The sequence below is a fragment of the Procambarus clarkii genome, chromosome 15 (genome assembly GCF_040958095.1).
Source record: "Procambarus clarkii isolate CNS0578487 chromosome 15, FALCON_Pclarkii_2.0, whole genome shotgun sequence".
In the NCBI taxonomy this organism is placed as follows: domain Eukaryota; kingdom Metazoa; phylum Arthropoda; class Malacostraca; order Decapoda; family Cambaridae; genus Procambarus; species Procambarus clarkii.
This window is the reverse complement of record NC_091164.1, coordinates 23,017,654-23,033,876: the sequence shown is the minus strand read 5'-3', so window position 1 is coordinate 23,033,876 and position 16,223 is coordinate 23,017,654. Positions and strand designations below refer to the sequence as shown.

Genomic DNA, 16,223 nt, shown 5'->3' with positions numbered 1-16,223 from the left:
CGCAGGCACGCACACGCAGGCACACACACACAAAGACCGAGACCGTGTGTTAAAGATAGTGTTTGCAAACGAGAACACAAAGGAGAAGATTCTAACAAGAAAGAGCCACCTGCAATATTTGGGAGAATTAAAAAATGTATTCCTCCAGAGGGACACGACGAGGGAGGAGACAGTCATGGTGGCAGAAGCAAGGAAGAAGTGCAGGGCGAGAGGGGAAAACCAGGAAATCACAGCTCCCAACACATCATCCCCAGTGTGAGGGGGGAACCCAAAACCAACTACCCAGTAACACCAGAGGGGAGGGAAACCCCACAACCCTCCTCTGCATAGAAACCCCCCCAACTCCAAACCGTCCCTGTACCCACTCAAATGCTCAGCCAAATCTCCCTCCCCCCCCACACCCCATTCCCACCCTGCTACCCCTCCCCTCCTCCCGCCGATTCCCCCTCCCCCTTTTCCTTCCTGTCCTCTCTTCCCCTTCATCCCATACCCTCCCTGTCCGTCCCACTTCACTTGACCCCCACTCCTCACCCCAGTATCGTCTGAGACCCTATTATCCACCTCAAAAATCCTCACACCCATGGAACAGCTTCTCCCACCATCAGAACACTCACCAAGGAGGCGATTTGAGAAGGGACAGAAGAAAGTGAGCCTCAAGGCAATGTTCACTAAAGTAGATGGAATTACGAATAAAGCAAATGAACTTGGGGAATTGGTACTAGAAGAAAACCCAGACATAATAGCACTCACAGAAACAAAGCTAACGAAAACCATAACAAATGCAATGTTCCCACGGGACTAAAATGTTATGAGGAAACAGAGAGAAGGAAGAGGTGGTGGTGGTGTAGCTCTGCTGTAAGAAAAGGTAAGAAAAGGCTGGGATTTTGAGAAGATGGTTATTCAAGGCTCTGAAGATTTCAATGACTACATAACAGGTATCATAACAAATGGGGGACAAAAAATTATAGTCATAGTCATATATAATCCACCACCAAATGACAGAAGATCCAGACAGGAATATGATTGAAACAACATGACCATCATTGACATAACAGAGAGAGCAGCTTCTGTTGCTAGCAGGAATGGATCTGGACTACTAATCATGGGACACTTCAACCACAGAAAGGTAGATTGGGAGAACAGAGACTCGCATGGAGGACCAGAAACATGGAGAGCTAAGCTGTTGGACGTGGCAACAAGGCACTTTCTAAGCCAGCACAGCAAGGAATCAACAAGAATGAGAGGAGAAGATGAACTAGCTGTGCTCGATCTGATATTTACCCTAAATAAGTGGGATATAAGGGAAGTTAAGATGGCAGTCCCCTTGGGCATGAGTGATCACAATGTATTGATCTTTGAGTACCTGGTAGAGCTGGGAATTATCTCCCCCAAAATAACTAGGAAACAAAAGCCTGGCATACCGAAAGGGGAATTATGAGGAGATGAGAAGCGTCCTAAGGGAAATACCTTGGGACACAGACCTTAGAGCTAAGTCTGCACAAGATATGATGGACTATGTCACCCAAAGTGTCAGGAGGCAGCAAACAGGTTCATCCCGGCCCAAAGGGAAAAATCCGAGAAGCAAAAGAAGAATCCATGGTATAATAGGGCATGTATGGACCTGAACAAAAGGGCGTGGAGGAACTTCCGGAATAACAGAAAACCAGAAAGCAGAGAGAGATACCAGAGAACTAGGAATGAGTAGGTTAGGATGAGAAGAGAAGCAGAGAAAAATTATGAAAATGGTATAGCAAACAAAGTCAAGACCGAACCAAAGCTACTCCACAGGGAGCCGGTCGGCCGAGCGAACAGCACACTGGACTTGTGATCCTGTGGTCCTGGGTTCGATCCCAGGCGCCGGCGAGAAACAATGGGCAGAGTTTCTTTCACCCTATGCTCCTGTTACCTAGCAGTAAAATAGGTACCTGGGTGTTAGTCAGCTGTCACGGGCTGCTTCTTGGGGGTGGAGGCCCGGTCGAGGACCGGGCCGCGGGGACACTAAAAAGCCCCGAAATCATCTCAAGATAACCTCAAGAAGATAACAGTCACATCAGGAGAAAACGACAGTGAAAGAACAGGTAATGAAACTAAGAACAGGCGAGGATAGGTATACAGAGAATGACAAAGAGGTGTGTGAAGAACTCAACAAGAGTTCCAGGAGGTCTTCACAATAGAACAAGGTGAGGTAACTGTGCTACGAGAAGGGGAAGTAAACCAAGTGGTCTTGGATGGGTTCGAAATTACGAGAGAGGAGATCAAGAGACACCTGCTAAGCTGGATGTTAGAAAGGCTGTTGGTCCAGACGGGATCTCGCCATAGGTACTGAAAGAGTTTGCAGAGGTACTTTGCTTGCCACTCTCCATAGTGTATAGTAGGTCACTGGAGACGGGAGACCTATCATTAATATAGAAGATGGCGAATGTAGTCCCAATATACAAAAAGGGCGACAGGCAAGAGGCATTGAACTACAGGCCAGTGTCCTTGATTTGTATACCATGCAAGGTGATGGAGAAGATCGTGAGAAAAAACCTGGTAACACAAACCTAGTAAAAAACCTAGCGGGACCAAAGAGCCAAAGCTCAACCCCCGCAAGCACAATCAGGTGAGTACATCTGGAAAGAAGGGACTTCCTGACAAATCGCCAACATGGGTTCAGGGAGGGTAAATCCTGCCTGACTGACTTAATAGAATTCTACGACCAAGTGGCAAAAATTAAGCAAGAAAGAGAGGGCTGGGCGGACTGCATTTTCTTGGATTGTCGGAAAGCCTTTGACACAGTACCGCATAAGAGGCTGGTACATAAGCTGGAGAGACAGGCAGGTGTAGCTGGTAAGGTGCTCCAGTGGATAAGGAAGTACCTAAGCAATAGGAAGCAGAGAGTTACGGTGAGGGGTGAGACCTCAGATTGGCGTGAAGTCACCAGTGGAGTCCCACAGGGGTCCTATCGATACTCGGTCCTATCTTGTTTCTGATATATGTAAATGAAGTCCCGGAGGGTATAGATTCATTTCTCTCAATGTTTTCTGACGACGCCAAAATTATGAGAAGGATTAAGACAGAGGAGGATTGCTTGAGGCTTCACAAGATGAATACAAGATGAATGAATGGTCCAACAAATGGCTACTAAAGTTCAACCCGAGTAAATGTAAGGTAATGAAACTAGGCAGTGGAAACAGGAGGCCAGACACAGGATGTAGAATGGGAGATGAAGTCCTTCATGAAAGGACAGAGAGAAAAATCTAGGAGTTGATATCACACCAAACCTGTCTCCTGAAGCCCATATAAAAATAATAACATCTGCGGCGTATGCAAGGCTGGCTAACATCAGAACTGCCTTGAGGATCCTGTATAAGGAATCATTCAGAATCTTGTACACCACATATCTAAGACCAATCCTGGAGTATGCGGCCCCACCATGGAGCCCGTACCTTGTCAAGCACAAGACGAAGCTGGAAAAGGTTCCGAGGTATGCCACTAGACTAGTTCCAGAACTAAGAGGCATGAGTTACCAGGAAAGGCTGCGGGAAATGCACTTTACGACACTGGAAGACAGAAGAGTAAGGGGAGACATGATCACAACCTACAAAATCCTCAGGGGAATCGACCGGGTAAACAAGGATAAACTATTCAACACTGGTGGGACGCGAACAAGGGGACACAGGTGGAAACTGAGTACCCACATGAGCCACATGGACGTTAGAAGGAACTTTTTCAGTGTCAGAGTAGTTAACGGATGGAATGCATTAGGCAGTGATGTGGTTGAGGCTGACTCCATACACACTTTCAAATGAGGTACCGGGGGCGTCCTGTGAGTACCGGGCCACCTGGTGAGGTACCGAGGGCGTCCTCTGAGTACCGGGCCACCTGGAGAGGTACCGGGGCGTCCTCTGAGTACCGGGCCACGTGGTGAGGTACCGAGGGCGTCCTCTGAGTACCGGGCCACCTGGAGAGGTACCGGGGCGTCCTGTGAGTACCGGGCCACCTGGTGAGGTACCGAGGGCGTTCTCTGAGTACCGGGCCACCTGGTGAGGTACCGGGGCGTCCTCTGAGTACTGGGCCACGTGGTAAGGTACTGGGCCACCTGGTGAGGTACCGGGCCACCTGGTGAGGTACCGGGGCGTTCTCTGAGTACCGGGCCACCTGGTGAGGTACCGGGGCGTTCTCTGAGTACCGGGCCACCTGGTGAGGTACCGGGGTTCTGAGTACCGGGCCACCTGGTCAGGTACCGGGGATCTGAGTACCGGGCCACCTGGTAAGGTACCGGGGCTCTGAGTACCGGGTCACCTGGTGAGGTACCGGGGGCGTCCTCTGAGTACCGGGCCACCTGGTTAGGTACCGGGCTCTGAGTACCGGGCCACCTGGTTAGGTACCGGGGCTCTGAGTACCGGGCCACCTGGTGAGGTACCGGGCCACCTGGTGAGGTACCGGGCTCTGAGTACCGGGCCACCTGATGAGGTACCGGGGCTCTGAGTACCGGGCCACCTGGTGAGGTACCGGGCTCTGAGTACCGGGCCACCTGGTGAGGTACCGGGGCTCTGAGTACCGGGCCACCTGGTGAGGTACCGGGCTCTGAGTACCGGGCCACCTGGTGAGGTACCGGGGCTCTGAGTACCGGGCCACCTGGTGAGGTACCGGGCTCTGAGTACCGGGCCACCTGGTGAGGTACCGGGGCTCTGAGTACCGGGCCACCTGGTGAGGTACCGGGGCTCCACGGATGTGTTTGGCCGGGGATAATCTCTCTAATTGAATGTCAACAGATGGAAGGAGCCCGTCCTTTGTCACTCACTGTCCAGCCGCACTCTGTCACTCACTCTCCAGCCGCACTCTGTCACTCACTGTCCAGCCGCACTCTGTCACTCACTCTCCAGCCGCACTCTGTCACTCACTGTCCAGCCGCACTCTGTCACTCACTGTCCAGCCGCACTCTGTCACTCACTGTCCAGCCGCACTCTGTCACTCACTGTCCAGCCGCACTCTGTCACTCACTGTCCAGCCGCACTCTGTCACTCACTGTCCAGCCGCACTCTGTCACTCACTGTCTAGCCGCACTCTCACTCACTGTCTAGCCGCACTCTGTCACTCACTGTCCAGCCGCATTCTGTCACTCACTCTCCAGCCGCACTCTGTCACTCACTGTCCAGCCGCACTCTGTCACTCACTGTCTAGCCGCTCTCTGTCACTCACTGTCCAGCCGCACTCTGTCACTCACTGTCCAGCCGCACTCTGTCACTCACTGTCCAGCCGCACTCTCACTCACTGTCTAGCCGCATTCTGTCACTCACTGTTTAGCCGCACTCTGTCACTCACTGTCTAGCCGCACTCTGTCACTCACTGTCCAGCCGCACTCTGTCACTCACTGTCCAGCCGCACTCTGTCACTCACTGTCTAGCCGCACTCTGTCACTCACTGTCCAGCCGCACTCTGTCACTCACTCTCCAGCCGCACTCTGTCACTCACTGTCCAGCCGCACTCTGTCACTCACTGTCCAGCCGCACTCTGTCACTCACTGTCTAGCCGCACTCTGTCACTCACTGTCCAGCCGCACTCTGTCACTCACTGTCCAGCCGCACTATGTCACTCACTGTCCAGCCGCACTCTGTCACTCACTGTCTAGCCGCATTCTGTCACTCACTGTCTAGCCGCACTCTGTCACTCACTCTCCAGCCGCACTCTGTCACTCACTGTCGAGCCGCACTCTGTCACTCACTGTCCAGCCGCACTCTGTCACTCACTGTCCAGCCGCACTCTGTCACTCACTGTCTAGCCGCACTCTGTCACTCACTGTCTAGCTACACTCTGTTACTCACTCTCCAGCCGCACTCTGTCACTCACTGTCCAGCCGCACTCTGTCACTCACTGTCTAGCCGCACTCTGTCACTCACTGTCTAGCCGCACTCTATCACTCACTCTCCAGCCGCACTCTGTCACTCACTGTCCAGCCGCACTCTGTCACTCACTGTCCAGCCGCACTCTGTCACTCACTGTCTAGCCGCGCTCTGTCACTCATTGTCTAGCCGCACTCTGTCACTCACTCTCTAGCCACACTCTGTCACTCACTGTCTAGCCGCACTCTGTCACTCACTGTCCAGCCGCACTCTGTCACTCACTATCCAGCCGCACTCTGTCACTCACTCTCTAGCCACACTCTGTCACTCACTGTCCAGCCGCACTATGTCACTCACTGTCCAGCCGCACTCTGTCACTCACTGTCTAGCCGCATTCTGTCACTCACTGTCTAGCCGCACTCTGTCACTCACTCTCCAGCCGCACTCTGTCACTCACTGTCGAGCCGCACTCTGTCACTCACTGTCCAGCCGCACTCTGTCACTCACTGTCCAGCCGCACTCTGTCACTCACTGTCTAGCCGCACTCTGTCACTCACTGTCTAGCCACACTCTGTCACTCACTCTCCAGCCGCACTCTGTCACTCACTGTCCAGCCGCACTCTGTCACTCACTGTCTAGCCGCACTCTGTCACTCACTGTCTAGCCGCACTCTATCACTCACTCTCCAGCCGCACTCTGTCACTCACTGTCCAGCCGCACTCTGTCACTCACTGTCCAGCCGCACTCTGTCACTCACTGTCTAGCCGCGCTCTGTCACTCACTGTCTAGCCACACTCTGTCACTCACTGTCCAGCCGCACTCTGTCACTCACTGTCCAGCCGCACTCTGTCACTCACTGTCCAGCCGCACTCTGTCACTGTCCAGCCGCAGTCTGTCACTCACTGTCCAGCCGCACTCTGTCACTAATACTCCGGCAGAATTTCCATCCCGTTAACGGCAGGCTGTCTCTATGGCAGGCTGTCTCCACGCCAGGCTGTCTCCACGCCAGGCTGTCTCCACGCCAGGCTGTCTCCACGGCAGGCTGTCTCCATGGCAGGCTGTCTCTATGGCAGGCTGTCTCCACGCCAGGCTGTCTCCACGCCAGGCTGTCTCCACGCCAGGCTGTCTCCACGGCAGGCTGTCTCCATGGCAGGCTGTCTCCACATCAGGCTGTCTCCACGCCAGGCTGTCTCCACGGCAGGCTGTCTCCACATCAGGCTGTCTCCACGGCAGGCTGTCTCCACGGCAGGCTGTCTCCACGGCAGGCGGTCTCCACGGCAGGCTGTCTCCACATCAGGCTGTCTCCACGACAGGCTGTCTCCACGGCAGGCGGTCTCCACGGCAGGCTGTCTCCACGGCAGGCGGTCTCCACGGCAGGCTGTCTCCACATCAGGCTGTCTCCACATCAGGCTGTCTCCACGGCAGGCGGTCTCCACGGCAGGCTGTCTCCACGGCAGGCTGTCTCCACGCCAGGCTGTCTCCACATCAGGCTGTCTCCACATCAGGCTGTCTCCACATCAGGCTGTCTCCACGGCAGGCGGTCTCCACGGCAGGCTGTCTCCACGGCAGGCTGTCTCCACATCAGGCTGTCTCCACGGCAGGCGGTCTCCACGGCAGGCGGTCTCCACGGCAGGCTGTCTCCACATCAGGCTGTCTCCACGGCAGGCTCTCTCCACATCAGGCTGTCTCCACATCAGGCTGTCTCCACGGCAGGCTGTCTCCACGGCAGGCTGTCTCCACGGCAGGCTGTCTCCACATCAGGCTGTCTCCACGGCAGGCTGTCTCCACGGCAGGCTGTCTCCACGGCAGGCGGCCTCCACGGCAGGCTGTCTCCACGGCAGGCTGTCTCCACATCAGGCTGTCTCCACATCAGGCTGTCTTCACGGCAGGCTGTCTCCACGGCAGGCTGTCTCCACGGCAGGCTCTCTCCACATCAGGCTGTCTCCACGGCAGGCGGTCTCCACGGCAGGCTGTCTCCACGGCAGGCTGTCTCCACGGCAGGCTGTCTCCACGGCAGGCGGTCTCCACGGCAGGCTGTCTCCACGGCAGGCTGTCTCCACGGCAGGCGGTCTCCACATCAGGCTGTCTCCACGGCAGGCTGTCTCCACGGCAGGCTGTCTCCACGGCAGGCGGTCTCCACGGCAGGCTGTCTCCACGGCAGGCGGTCTCCACGGCAGGCTGTCTCCACGGCAGGCGGTCTCCACGGCAGGCTGTCTCCACATCAGGCTGTCTCCACGGCAGGCTGTCTCCACATCAGGCTGTCTCCACATCAGGCTGTCTCCACGGCAGGCTGTCTCCACGGCAGGCTGTCTCCACGGCAGGCTGTCTCCACATCAGGCTGTCTCCACGGCAGGCTGTCTCCACGGCAGGCTGTCTCCACGGCAGGCGGTCTCCACGGCAGGCTGTCTCCACGGCAGGCTGTCTCCACATCAGGCTGTCTCCACATCAGGCTGTCTCCACGGCAGGCTGTCTCCACGGCAGGCTGTCTCCACGGCAGGCTGTCTCCACATCAGGCTGTCTCCACGGCAGGCTGTCTCCACGGCAGGCTGTCTCCACGGCAGGCTGTCTCCACGGCAGGCGGTCTCCACGGCAGGCTGTCTCCACGGCAGGCTGTCTCCACGGCAGGCTGTCTCCACGGCAGGCGGTCTCCACGGCAGGCTGTCTCCACGGCAGGCGGTCTCCACGGCAGGCTGTCTCCACGGCAGGCGGTCTCCACGGCAGGCTGTCTCCACGCCAGGCTGTCTCCACGGCAGGCGGTCTCCACGGCAGGCTGTCTCCACATCAGGCTGCCTCCACGGCAGGCGGTCTCCACATCAGGCTGTCTCCACATCAGGCTGTCTCCACGGCAGGCTGTCTCCACATCAGGCTGTCTCCACATCAGGCTGTCTCCACGGCAGGCTGTCTCCACGGCAGGCTGTCTCCACATCAGGCTGTCTCCACGGCAGGCTGTCTCCACGGCAGGCGGTCTCCACGGCAGGCGGTCTCCACGCCAGGCTGTCTCCACGGCAGGCTGTCTCCACGGCAGGCTGTCTCCACGGCAGGCGGTCTCCACGGCAGGCGGTCTCCACGGCAGGCGGTCTCCACGGCAGGCACGGACCCGCTTGACATGTCATAAACAGATATTATTGTCAAGTTATAATGTTATTATAATGTAAATCGTTGGTTAAAAATATGTATGCTGAAATGTTTTCTTTGAAGAATTTGCTTTCCTGAAAATCGATTTCTTGGGCATGCTAAAATAGTTTTCAAATTTCACATTAACGTGCATAATACGCCGTATTAACGTAACCATAGTTAATGAAACCTTAGCCTAAAGTACCCTTAACCTTAAGTAACCTTAACCTAAAGTAACCTTAACCTAAAGTATCCTAAACCTTAAGTAACCTTAACCTAAAGTAACCTTAACCTAAAGTAACCTAAGATAGAGTACATAATAGTACTAATTATGAAGTCGTTCCTAATCCCTGCCGCTTAGCGGGTCTTCTTCCTAAGAACTGGTTACACATTCCTTCTTTGAAGTTTACCCGAGCACGTCTGCGGAAGATTTCAAGTTGCAACAGTAGAGCTGTACGGTGAAGGTGCTCAACATGACCATGACAAGTTGGAACTGTAGAGCTGTACGGTGAAGGTGCTGAACATGACCATGACAAGTTGGAACTGTAGAGCTGTACGGTGAAGGTGATAAACATGACCATGACAAGTTGGAACTGTAGAGCTGTACGGTGAAGGTGCTGAACATGACCATGACAAGTTGCAACAGTAGAGCTGTACGGTGAAGGTGCTCAACATGACCATGACAAGTTGGAACTGTAGAGCTGTACGGTGAAGGTGATAAACATGACCATGACAAGTTGGAACTGTAGAGCTGTACGGTGAAGGTGCTGAACATGACCATGACAAGTTGCAACAGTAGAGCTGTACGGTGAAGGTGCTCAACATGACCATGACAAGTTGCAACAGTAGAGCTGTACGGTGAAGGTGCTGAACATGACCATGACAAGTTGCAACAGTAGAGCTGTACGGTGAAGGTGCTGAACATGACCATGACAAGTTGCAACAGTAGAGCTGCACGGTGAAGGTGCTCAACATGACCATGACAAGTTGCAACAGTAGAGCTGCACGGTGAAGGTGCTCAACATGACCATGACAAGTTGCAACAGTAGAAATGCACGGTGAAGGTGCTGAACATGACCATGACAAGTTGCAACAGTAGAGATGCACGGTGAAGGTGATGAACATGACCATGAGAAGAAAATGCAGCAGTACAACTTGATGAAGATGATGAACATTTTACCAGTGCAAGAGAATGCAGAGGCACAGTTCGGCGAAGGAGATGAATATGACCAAAACAAAGCAGGCAGAGGAGAAGAACAAGAGCAGGCAGAGGAGAAGAACAAGAGCAGGCAGAGGAGAAGAACAAGAGCAGGCAGAGGAGAAGAACAAGAGCAGGCAGAGGAGAAGAACAAGAGCAGGCAGAGGAGAAGAACAAGAGCAGGCAGAGGAGAAGAACAAGAGCAGGCAGAGGAGAAGAACAAGAGCAGGCAGAGGAGAAGAACAAGAGCAGGCAGAGGAGAAGAACAAGAACAGGCAGAGGAGAAGAACAAGAACAGGAAGAAGAATCCATCACACCGAGCTGAGTGATCGCCAGCGGGGCCGCTCCCAACACGGGCTTCAACACTCCCGCTGCCGTCGTTAAGCGCGAGTCAGCCTCCGCAGCGAAGCGATATCGTGCGGGCAAAAAGTAAGAATGTGTGTGGCATAGCGAGGAGGCGGCTGGCGGCCGGGAGGGTGCTCAACCCTCAGTATTGCACCGGATACTGCAACACTGTGTTACTGCAACACTGTGTTTTCTCCCGTCTCTCCTCTCACTCCGGCTGCCAGGATCTGAGTTGGAGAAAATGGGGAAATGTTTCTCAAAAATGGGTTGGACGGGGGAAAAAATATAGATTAAAGCCAAATTCCGAGTCTTGAGAAGAAGTGGAGCAATGTACCTTTGCTTAGACGATCGACGAAACAAACGTTGATGTTAAGCAACGAGCAAACGCTGTGCAACACTGTGCAACACTGTGCAACATTGATAACACTCATGGAAAAACTTTGTACAACATGCACATTATTAACACCTCTCTTGGACAACCACTGGTTGACAACTGTCTTTACTTCTGTCATGGTTGACTTTGCTGATGTTGCTTCTGTCATGGTTGACTTTGCTGATGTTGCTTCTGTCATGGTTGACTTTGTTGATGTTGCTTCTGTCATGGTTGACTTTGCTGATGTTGCTTCTGTCATGGTTGACTTTGTTGATGTTGCTTCTGTCATGGTTGACTTTGTTGATGTTGCTTCTGTCATGGTTGACTTTGTTGATGTTGCTTCTGTCGTGGTTAACTTTGTTGATGTTGCCTTTGTCATGGTTGACTTCTTAAAGATGATGTTCTTGTTAAAGTTGACGATGTTGTTGTCATAAATGACTGCTTTGCATATGTTTATAGTTGACGACTATGGTGAGTTTATGTTGATGTTCCTGGTGTTGTTGTGGTTGACTGTGTTGATTGTCGGAAAATCCGACACCATTTAATAATAATATCATACAGACAGATAAGAGCTGTGTTGTATAAACAAGTTACCCATAGAAAACGTAATTTGTAGTGGAATTACCGTCTATAGAGAACGGGATATCATCACCACATACTATTATAGTTCACCAGCTATTCTGCTGGGAATTATTCTTAAATACATTAGTCTTTGGACTTTACCATCATAAAACATCTCATATAAATTAACTTAATTATCAATATTAAAGTAGAGTAAATGTGACCCTTCTATCACTTTCTGAAATCTGGACAAAGTAGGCCAGGCGTCAGTGGGGAAGGAGGGCAGCCATTGTTATATTGAGACCAGAGGCTCACACGGGAGCAAATTCGGCTCCTGTTAAATTTACTTGGACGTAGTGTTATGGAACCCAAAGGTGTACCATTGTCAACACGCTGTCTACAAATTCAAGTTAAGTGTCTATCCGAAACCCGTTTATCATTCATTTATGGCCATTAATGTCAGGATATAGGGTTAGCCGGTTAGAACGCGAAATCGCCTCATACTAAAGGTAATTAAGCCAGGTCTTTAATGTTCCATGTACTGTATAGTGTTTTCTCTGATATAGCTTGTCATATATAGGATTCTGGCTTCACAGCTAGCGCACTTTTGACAGGTCAAGACGAGGATGCAAGATTATGTGCACCAGTTACTGGATGATAGAAGCTACCTCAAAGAGGATAATTTGGTGTCTACACTCTAGTTATACCTGGTGGACTAACCTGCTGTACTATAAGAGAAGGAACCTCATCAATGTATGTAGCTATTACTGTAATTTGATTGGCTGCATATGTGTAATATAAACCCCCCCTAATGTGTAGAGGATCGATTTGTGAGATTAAGAGATTATTGCAGAAATACAGTCCACTTATCATTATACAAATTGCTATCGAAGTATATAAATTAACGTAAATATAAATTCATATAAATTAAATAAATATAAATCTCACAGGTCGGTTCTCACATTGATGTTCCTGGTGTTGTGGTTGACAGTGTTGATGTTCCTGGTGTTGTTGTGGTTGACTGTGTTGATGTTCCTGGTGTTGTTGTGGTTGACTGTGTTGATGTTCCTGGTGTTGTGGTTGACTGTGTTGATGTTCCTGGTGTTGTGGTTGACTGTGTTGATGTTCCTGGTGTTGTGGTTGACAGTGTTGATGTTCCTGGTGTTGTTGTGGTTGACTGTGTTGATGTTCCTGGTGTTGTGGTTGACTGTGTTGATGTTCCTGGTGTTGTGGTTGACTGTGTTGATGTTCCTGGTGTTGTGGTTGACTGTGTTGATGTTCCTGGTGTTGTGGTTGACTGTGTTGATGTTCCTGGTGTTGTTGTGGTTGACTGTGTGGATGTTCCTGGTGTTGTGGTTGACTGTGTTGATGTTCCTGGTGTTGTGGTTGACTGTGTTGATGTTCCTGGTGTTGTGGTTGACTGTGTTAATGTTCCTGGTGTTGTGGTTGACTGTGTTGATGTTCCTGGTGTTGTGGTTGACTGTGTTGATGTTTGGTACGACCTGGTTGTGGGTTATAATAATATATGGTGTAATAAAACCTGGCGACTTACACATCAATTCACCCCACAACAGTGGACAAGGCTCTCCAATGCTAATTAATGATAATATGAGTCCATAACCTGGCTGCTGGCGGCCCGGCCCCCTGTCAAACGTCACAACATGTCGTGCTATTACACACAGAGATCACAATAACGTGATGCATCAATGAACAAATTCACAAGGGCCGTGACGAGGATTCGAACCTACGTCTGTGAGCATCCCAGACGCTGCCTTAATCGACTGATTAACTCTTTTAACCATGTCGTAGCTCAGTTGATTAAGACAGCATCTGAGATGCTCACAGACGTTGGTTCGAATCCACGTCACGGCCCTTGTGGATTTGTTTATGTCATATTATCCTAAGAGATGACGGTAGCCTAACCATGCCCATTAAATAAGTAAAAAGGGATTAACAATATTTGTTAACCCAATCCCCCACACACCCTTGTAACAAAGTTCTGGCTGATGAAAGTTACTTTACTGTTCTCTACTCCCCTTGTAATAGGAGCACGGACTCACTTAAGGCAATTCAGTAATATTACACTGCCGCCAAAATTACCATTACCCTCAACCGGCAATCCCATACTATGTATCCTCTTGCAAAGCACTTTAGATGACACTAAAGAGGGACGGCAAGAAGCTTTTAACAACTACCAAAGTATATACACACACAGAAGAGGTGGCACTACATAACAGAACAGGACCTACTGACATTGTTACGGGCTCACTATAGCCCGTGCTACATGGACATTCGTTCTGTGTAGCTAAATCTAAAACAACAACAACATTACTGACATTGACGACTGCGGCTGAAGGCACTACACCTTCCCTGTAACATGTCCCGGCTCCGACTGAATTCTGAGACCCTTGCCTGCTGGCAGCATTACAGAAAAAACTCTCGTACTGTGTACATCCTGTCCTTTTAAGTCAACTTTGCCAACTATAACATAACTATCTCATAAATTTATATTCCTACTGGCTATGTAGTATTTAATCTATATAAATAATAATGTAAATGTTCGTTTGTTCAAAATCGCTAATCTCCGAAAGTTCTTCACTGATTGCTTTGAAATTTGGACACAACGTTGAATTCGAATACGAACGTGTTTTTATATACTTACTATATACATGCCACACCTGTGACAGGTAGAAACATGTTTTTTTAAACAGTATCTGTTGCACGTAAAGTGCAACAGATACTATACTAAATTTGTTATGACTGGATTTCAATGTTTCCGATTACATAGATAAATTGAATTTTCATAGATTTTGATTGATTTTCATTTTGATTTAATTATTTTTAGTGACATAGCATTGCAATTGCGCTATGTTGTTTACCATACCGTTCATTTCATTATGTTACGTCTGTGACAGGTAAAAACATGCTTTTTTGAAAAACTATTTTTGATGTGAGTTTTCATGTGAGGGAAATCTCTTAAACCTCTTTACGTATTGCTTTGAAATTTTGACACAAAGTAACAATCAAATACACTTGTGTTTTTATATAACTACTATATACATGCCTCACCTGTGACAGGTAAGAAGAAGCTTTCTTATTAAAACAGTGCCATCTGTTGGGCGTAAGATCAACACATGCTGTAATCTCTGAAAGTTTTTCAACAATTGCTTTGAAATTTTGACCCAACTTTCCATTCGAATATGCACGTGTTTTTATGTACCTACTATATTGAGGCCACACCTATGACAGGCAAAAACACGCTTTTTTGAAAAACAGCACAATCTGTTGCACATAAAAGCAACACACGCTATACTAAATATATGTTATGATTCCATTTCAATGTTTCCAATTGCATTGATAAATTTAATTTCCATTAATTTCGATTTATTTTCATTTTTATTTAATTATTTTGTGTGACACTGCACTGGAACTGAGCTGTGTTGTTTACCTTCATTTCATCAGTATAGTTTATTTCTATATTTTTTCATTGTTTTTCATTTTGTTTTTTAACTGTTCTTATTTTCAGTGATTGGAACATCAGATCAATGGGGAATGATGGGGAGGACGAGGGGACGGGAGAGTGGGGAATGGTAGGGAGGACAAGTGGACAGAGGAGTGGGGAATGGTGTGGAGGACGAGGGGACAGGAGAGTGGGGGATGATGGGGAGGACGAGGGGGCAGGAGAGTGGGGGGATGATGGGGAGGACGAGGGGGCAGGAGAGTGGGGGGATGATGGGGAGGACGAGGGGGCAGGAGAGTGGGGGATGATGGGGAGGACGAGGGGGCAGGAGAGTGGGGGATGATGGGGAGGACGAGGGGGCAGGAGAGTGGGGGATGATGGGGAGGACGAGGGGGCAGGAGAGTGGGGGGATGATGGGGAGGACGAGGGGGCAGGAGAGTGGGGGATGATGGGGAGGACGAGGGGGGTAGGAGAGTGGGGGATGATGGGGAGGACGAGGGGGCAGGAGAGTGGGGGATGATGGGGAGGACGAGGGGGCAGGAGAGTGGGGGATGATGGGGAGGACGAGGGGGTAGGAGAGTGGGGGATGATGGGGAGGACGAGGGGGCAGGAGAGTGGGGGATGATGGGGAGCACGAGGGGGCAGGAGAGTGGGGGATGATGGGGAGGACGAGGGGGCAGGGAAAGGTTGCTGTGGCTCACCAGCCACAGCAACGCGTGGCCGGGTACGGCTAGTTAATTAATAATGCCAGTCTAAAACCTAGCCAATAGTTGGCATATTCTCAAATAATGATGTCCCCTGCACCGCCGTAACACCAGGAAGTAGCTCAAGGGATAATAATTAAACACTCTCTCTGCTTTATTCTCTCAACCGCTTGCTCTACTGCAACTAGGCCACACTGGTCGTTACACTGTTGTTGTCATAATTGTAATTTGAAGTTGAACTGTTTTCTTAACTGACGAATGTGTTGATAGTGAAGCTTTTTTCATAGTTAACAACGATGTTAATGTATATAATGTTGCCAGAGTTGATGACTCTAGTGATGTTCCTGTGTTACCGCAGTTGATGAGTGTGATAATGTTGCTGCAATGGTTTTAGATTATTGTGATATTGTCAACTATGACAACTGTAGGAACCAGCAGAAGGAACCATAGAACAATACCCAGCAGAAGGAACCATAGCACAATACCCAGCAGAAGGAACCATAGCACAATACCCAGCAGAAGGAACCATAGCACAATACCCAGCAGAAGGAACCATAGCACAATACCCAGCAGAAGGAACCATAGCACAGTACCCAGCAGAAGGAACCATAGCACAGTACCCAGCAGAAGGAACCATAGCACA

At 50.3% G+C, this 16,223-nt stretch overlaps 1 protein-coding gene across 1 annotated transcript; it reads left to right on the top strand.

Annotated features, from left to right (window-relative positions):
* The first annotated feature begins 10,040 nt into the window (after positions 1-10,040).
* On the top strand, positions 10,041-10,466 carry LOC138364984 (uncharacterized). Its single transcript, XM_069325075.1, has one exon. The coding sequence runs from the start codon at positions 10,041-10,043 to the stop codon at positions 10,464-10,466; it is 426 nt and encodes a 141-aa protein (XP_069181176.1).
* The last annotated feature ends 5,757 nt before the right edge of the window (positions 10,467-16,223 follow it).

Bases quoted from the DNA above. Each gene is read 5' to 3' on its own strand.
- LOC138364984 (XM_069325075.1), top strand. From the start codon at position 10,041: ATGCACGGTGAAGGTGATGAACATGACCATGAGAAGAAAATGCAGCAG.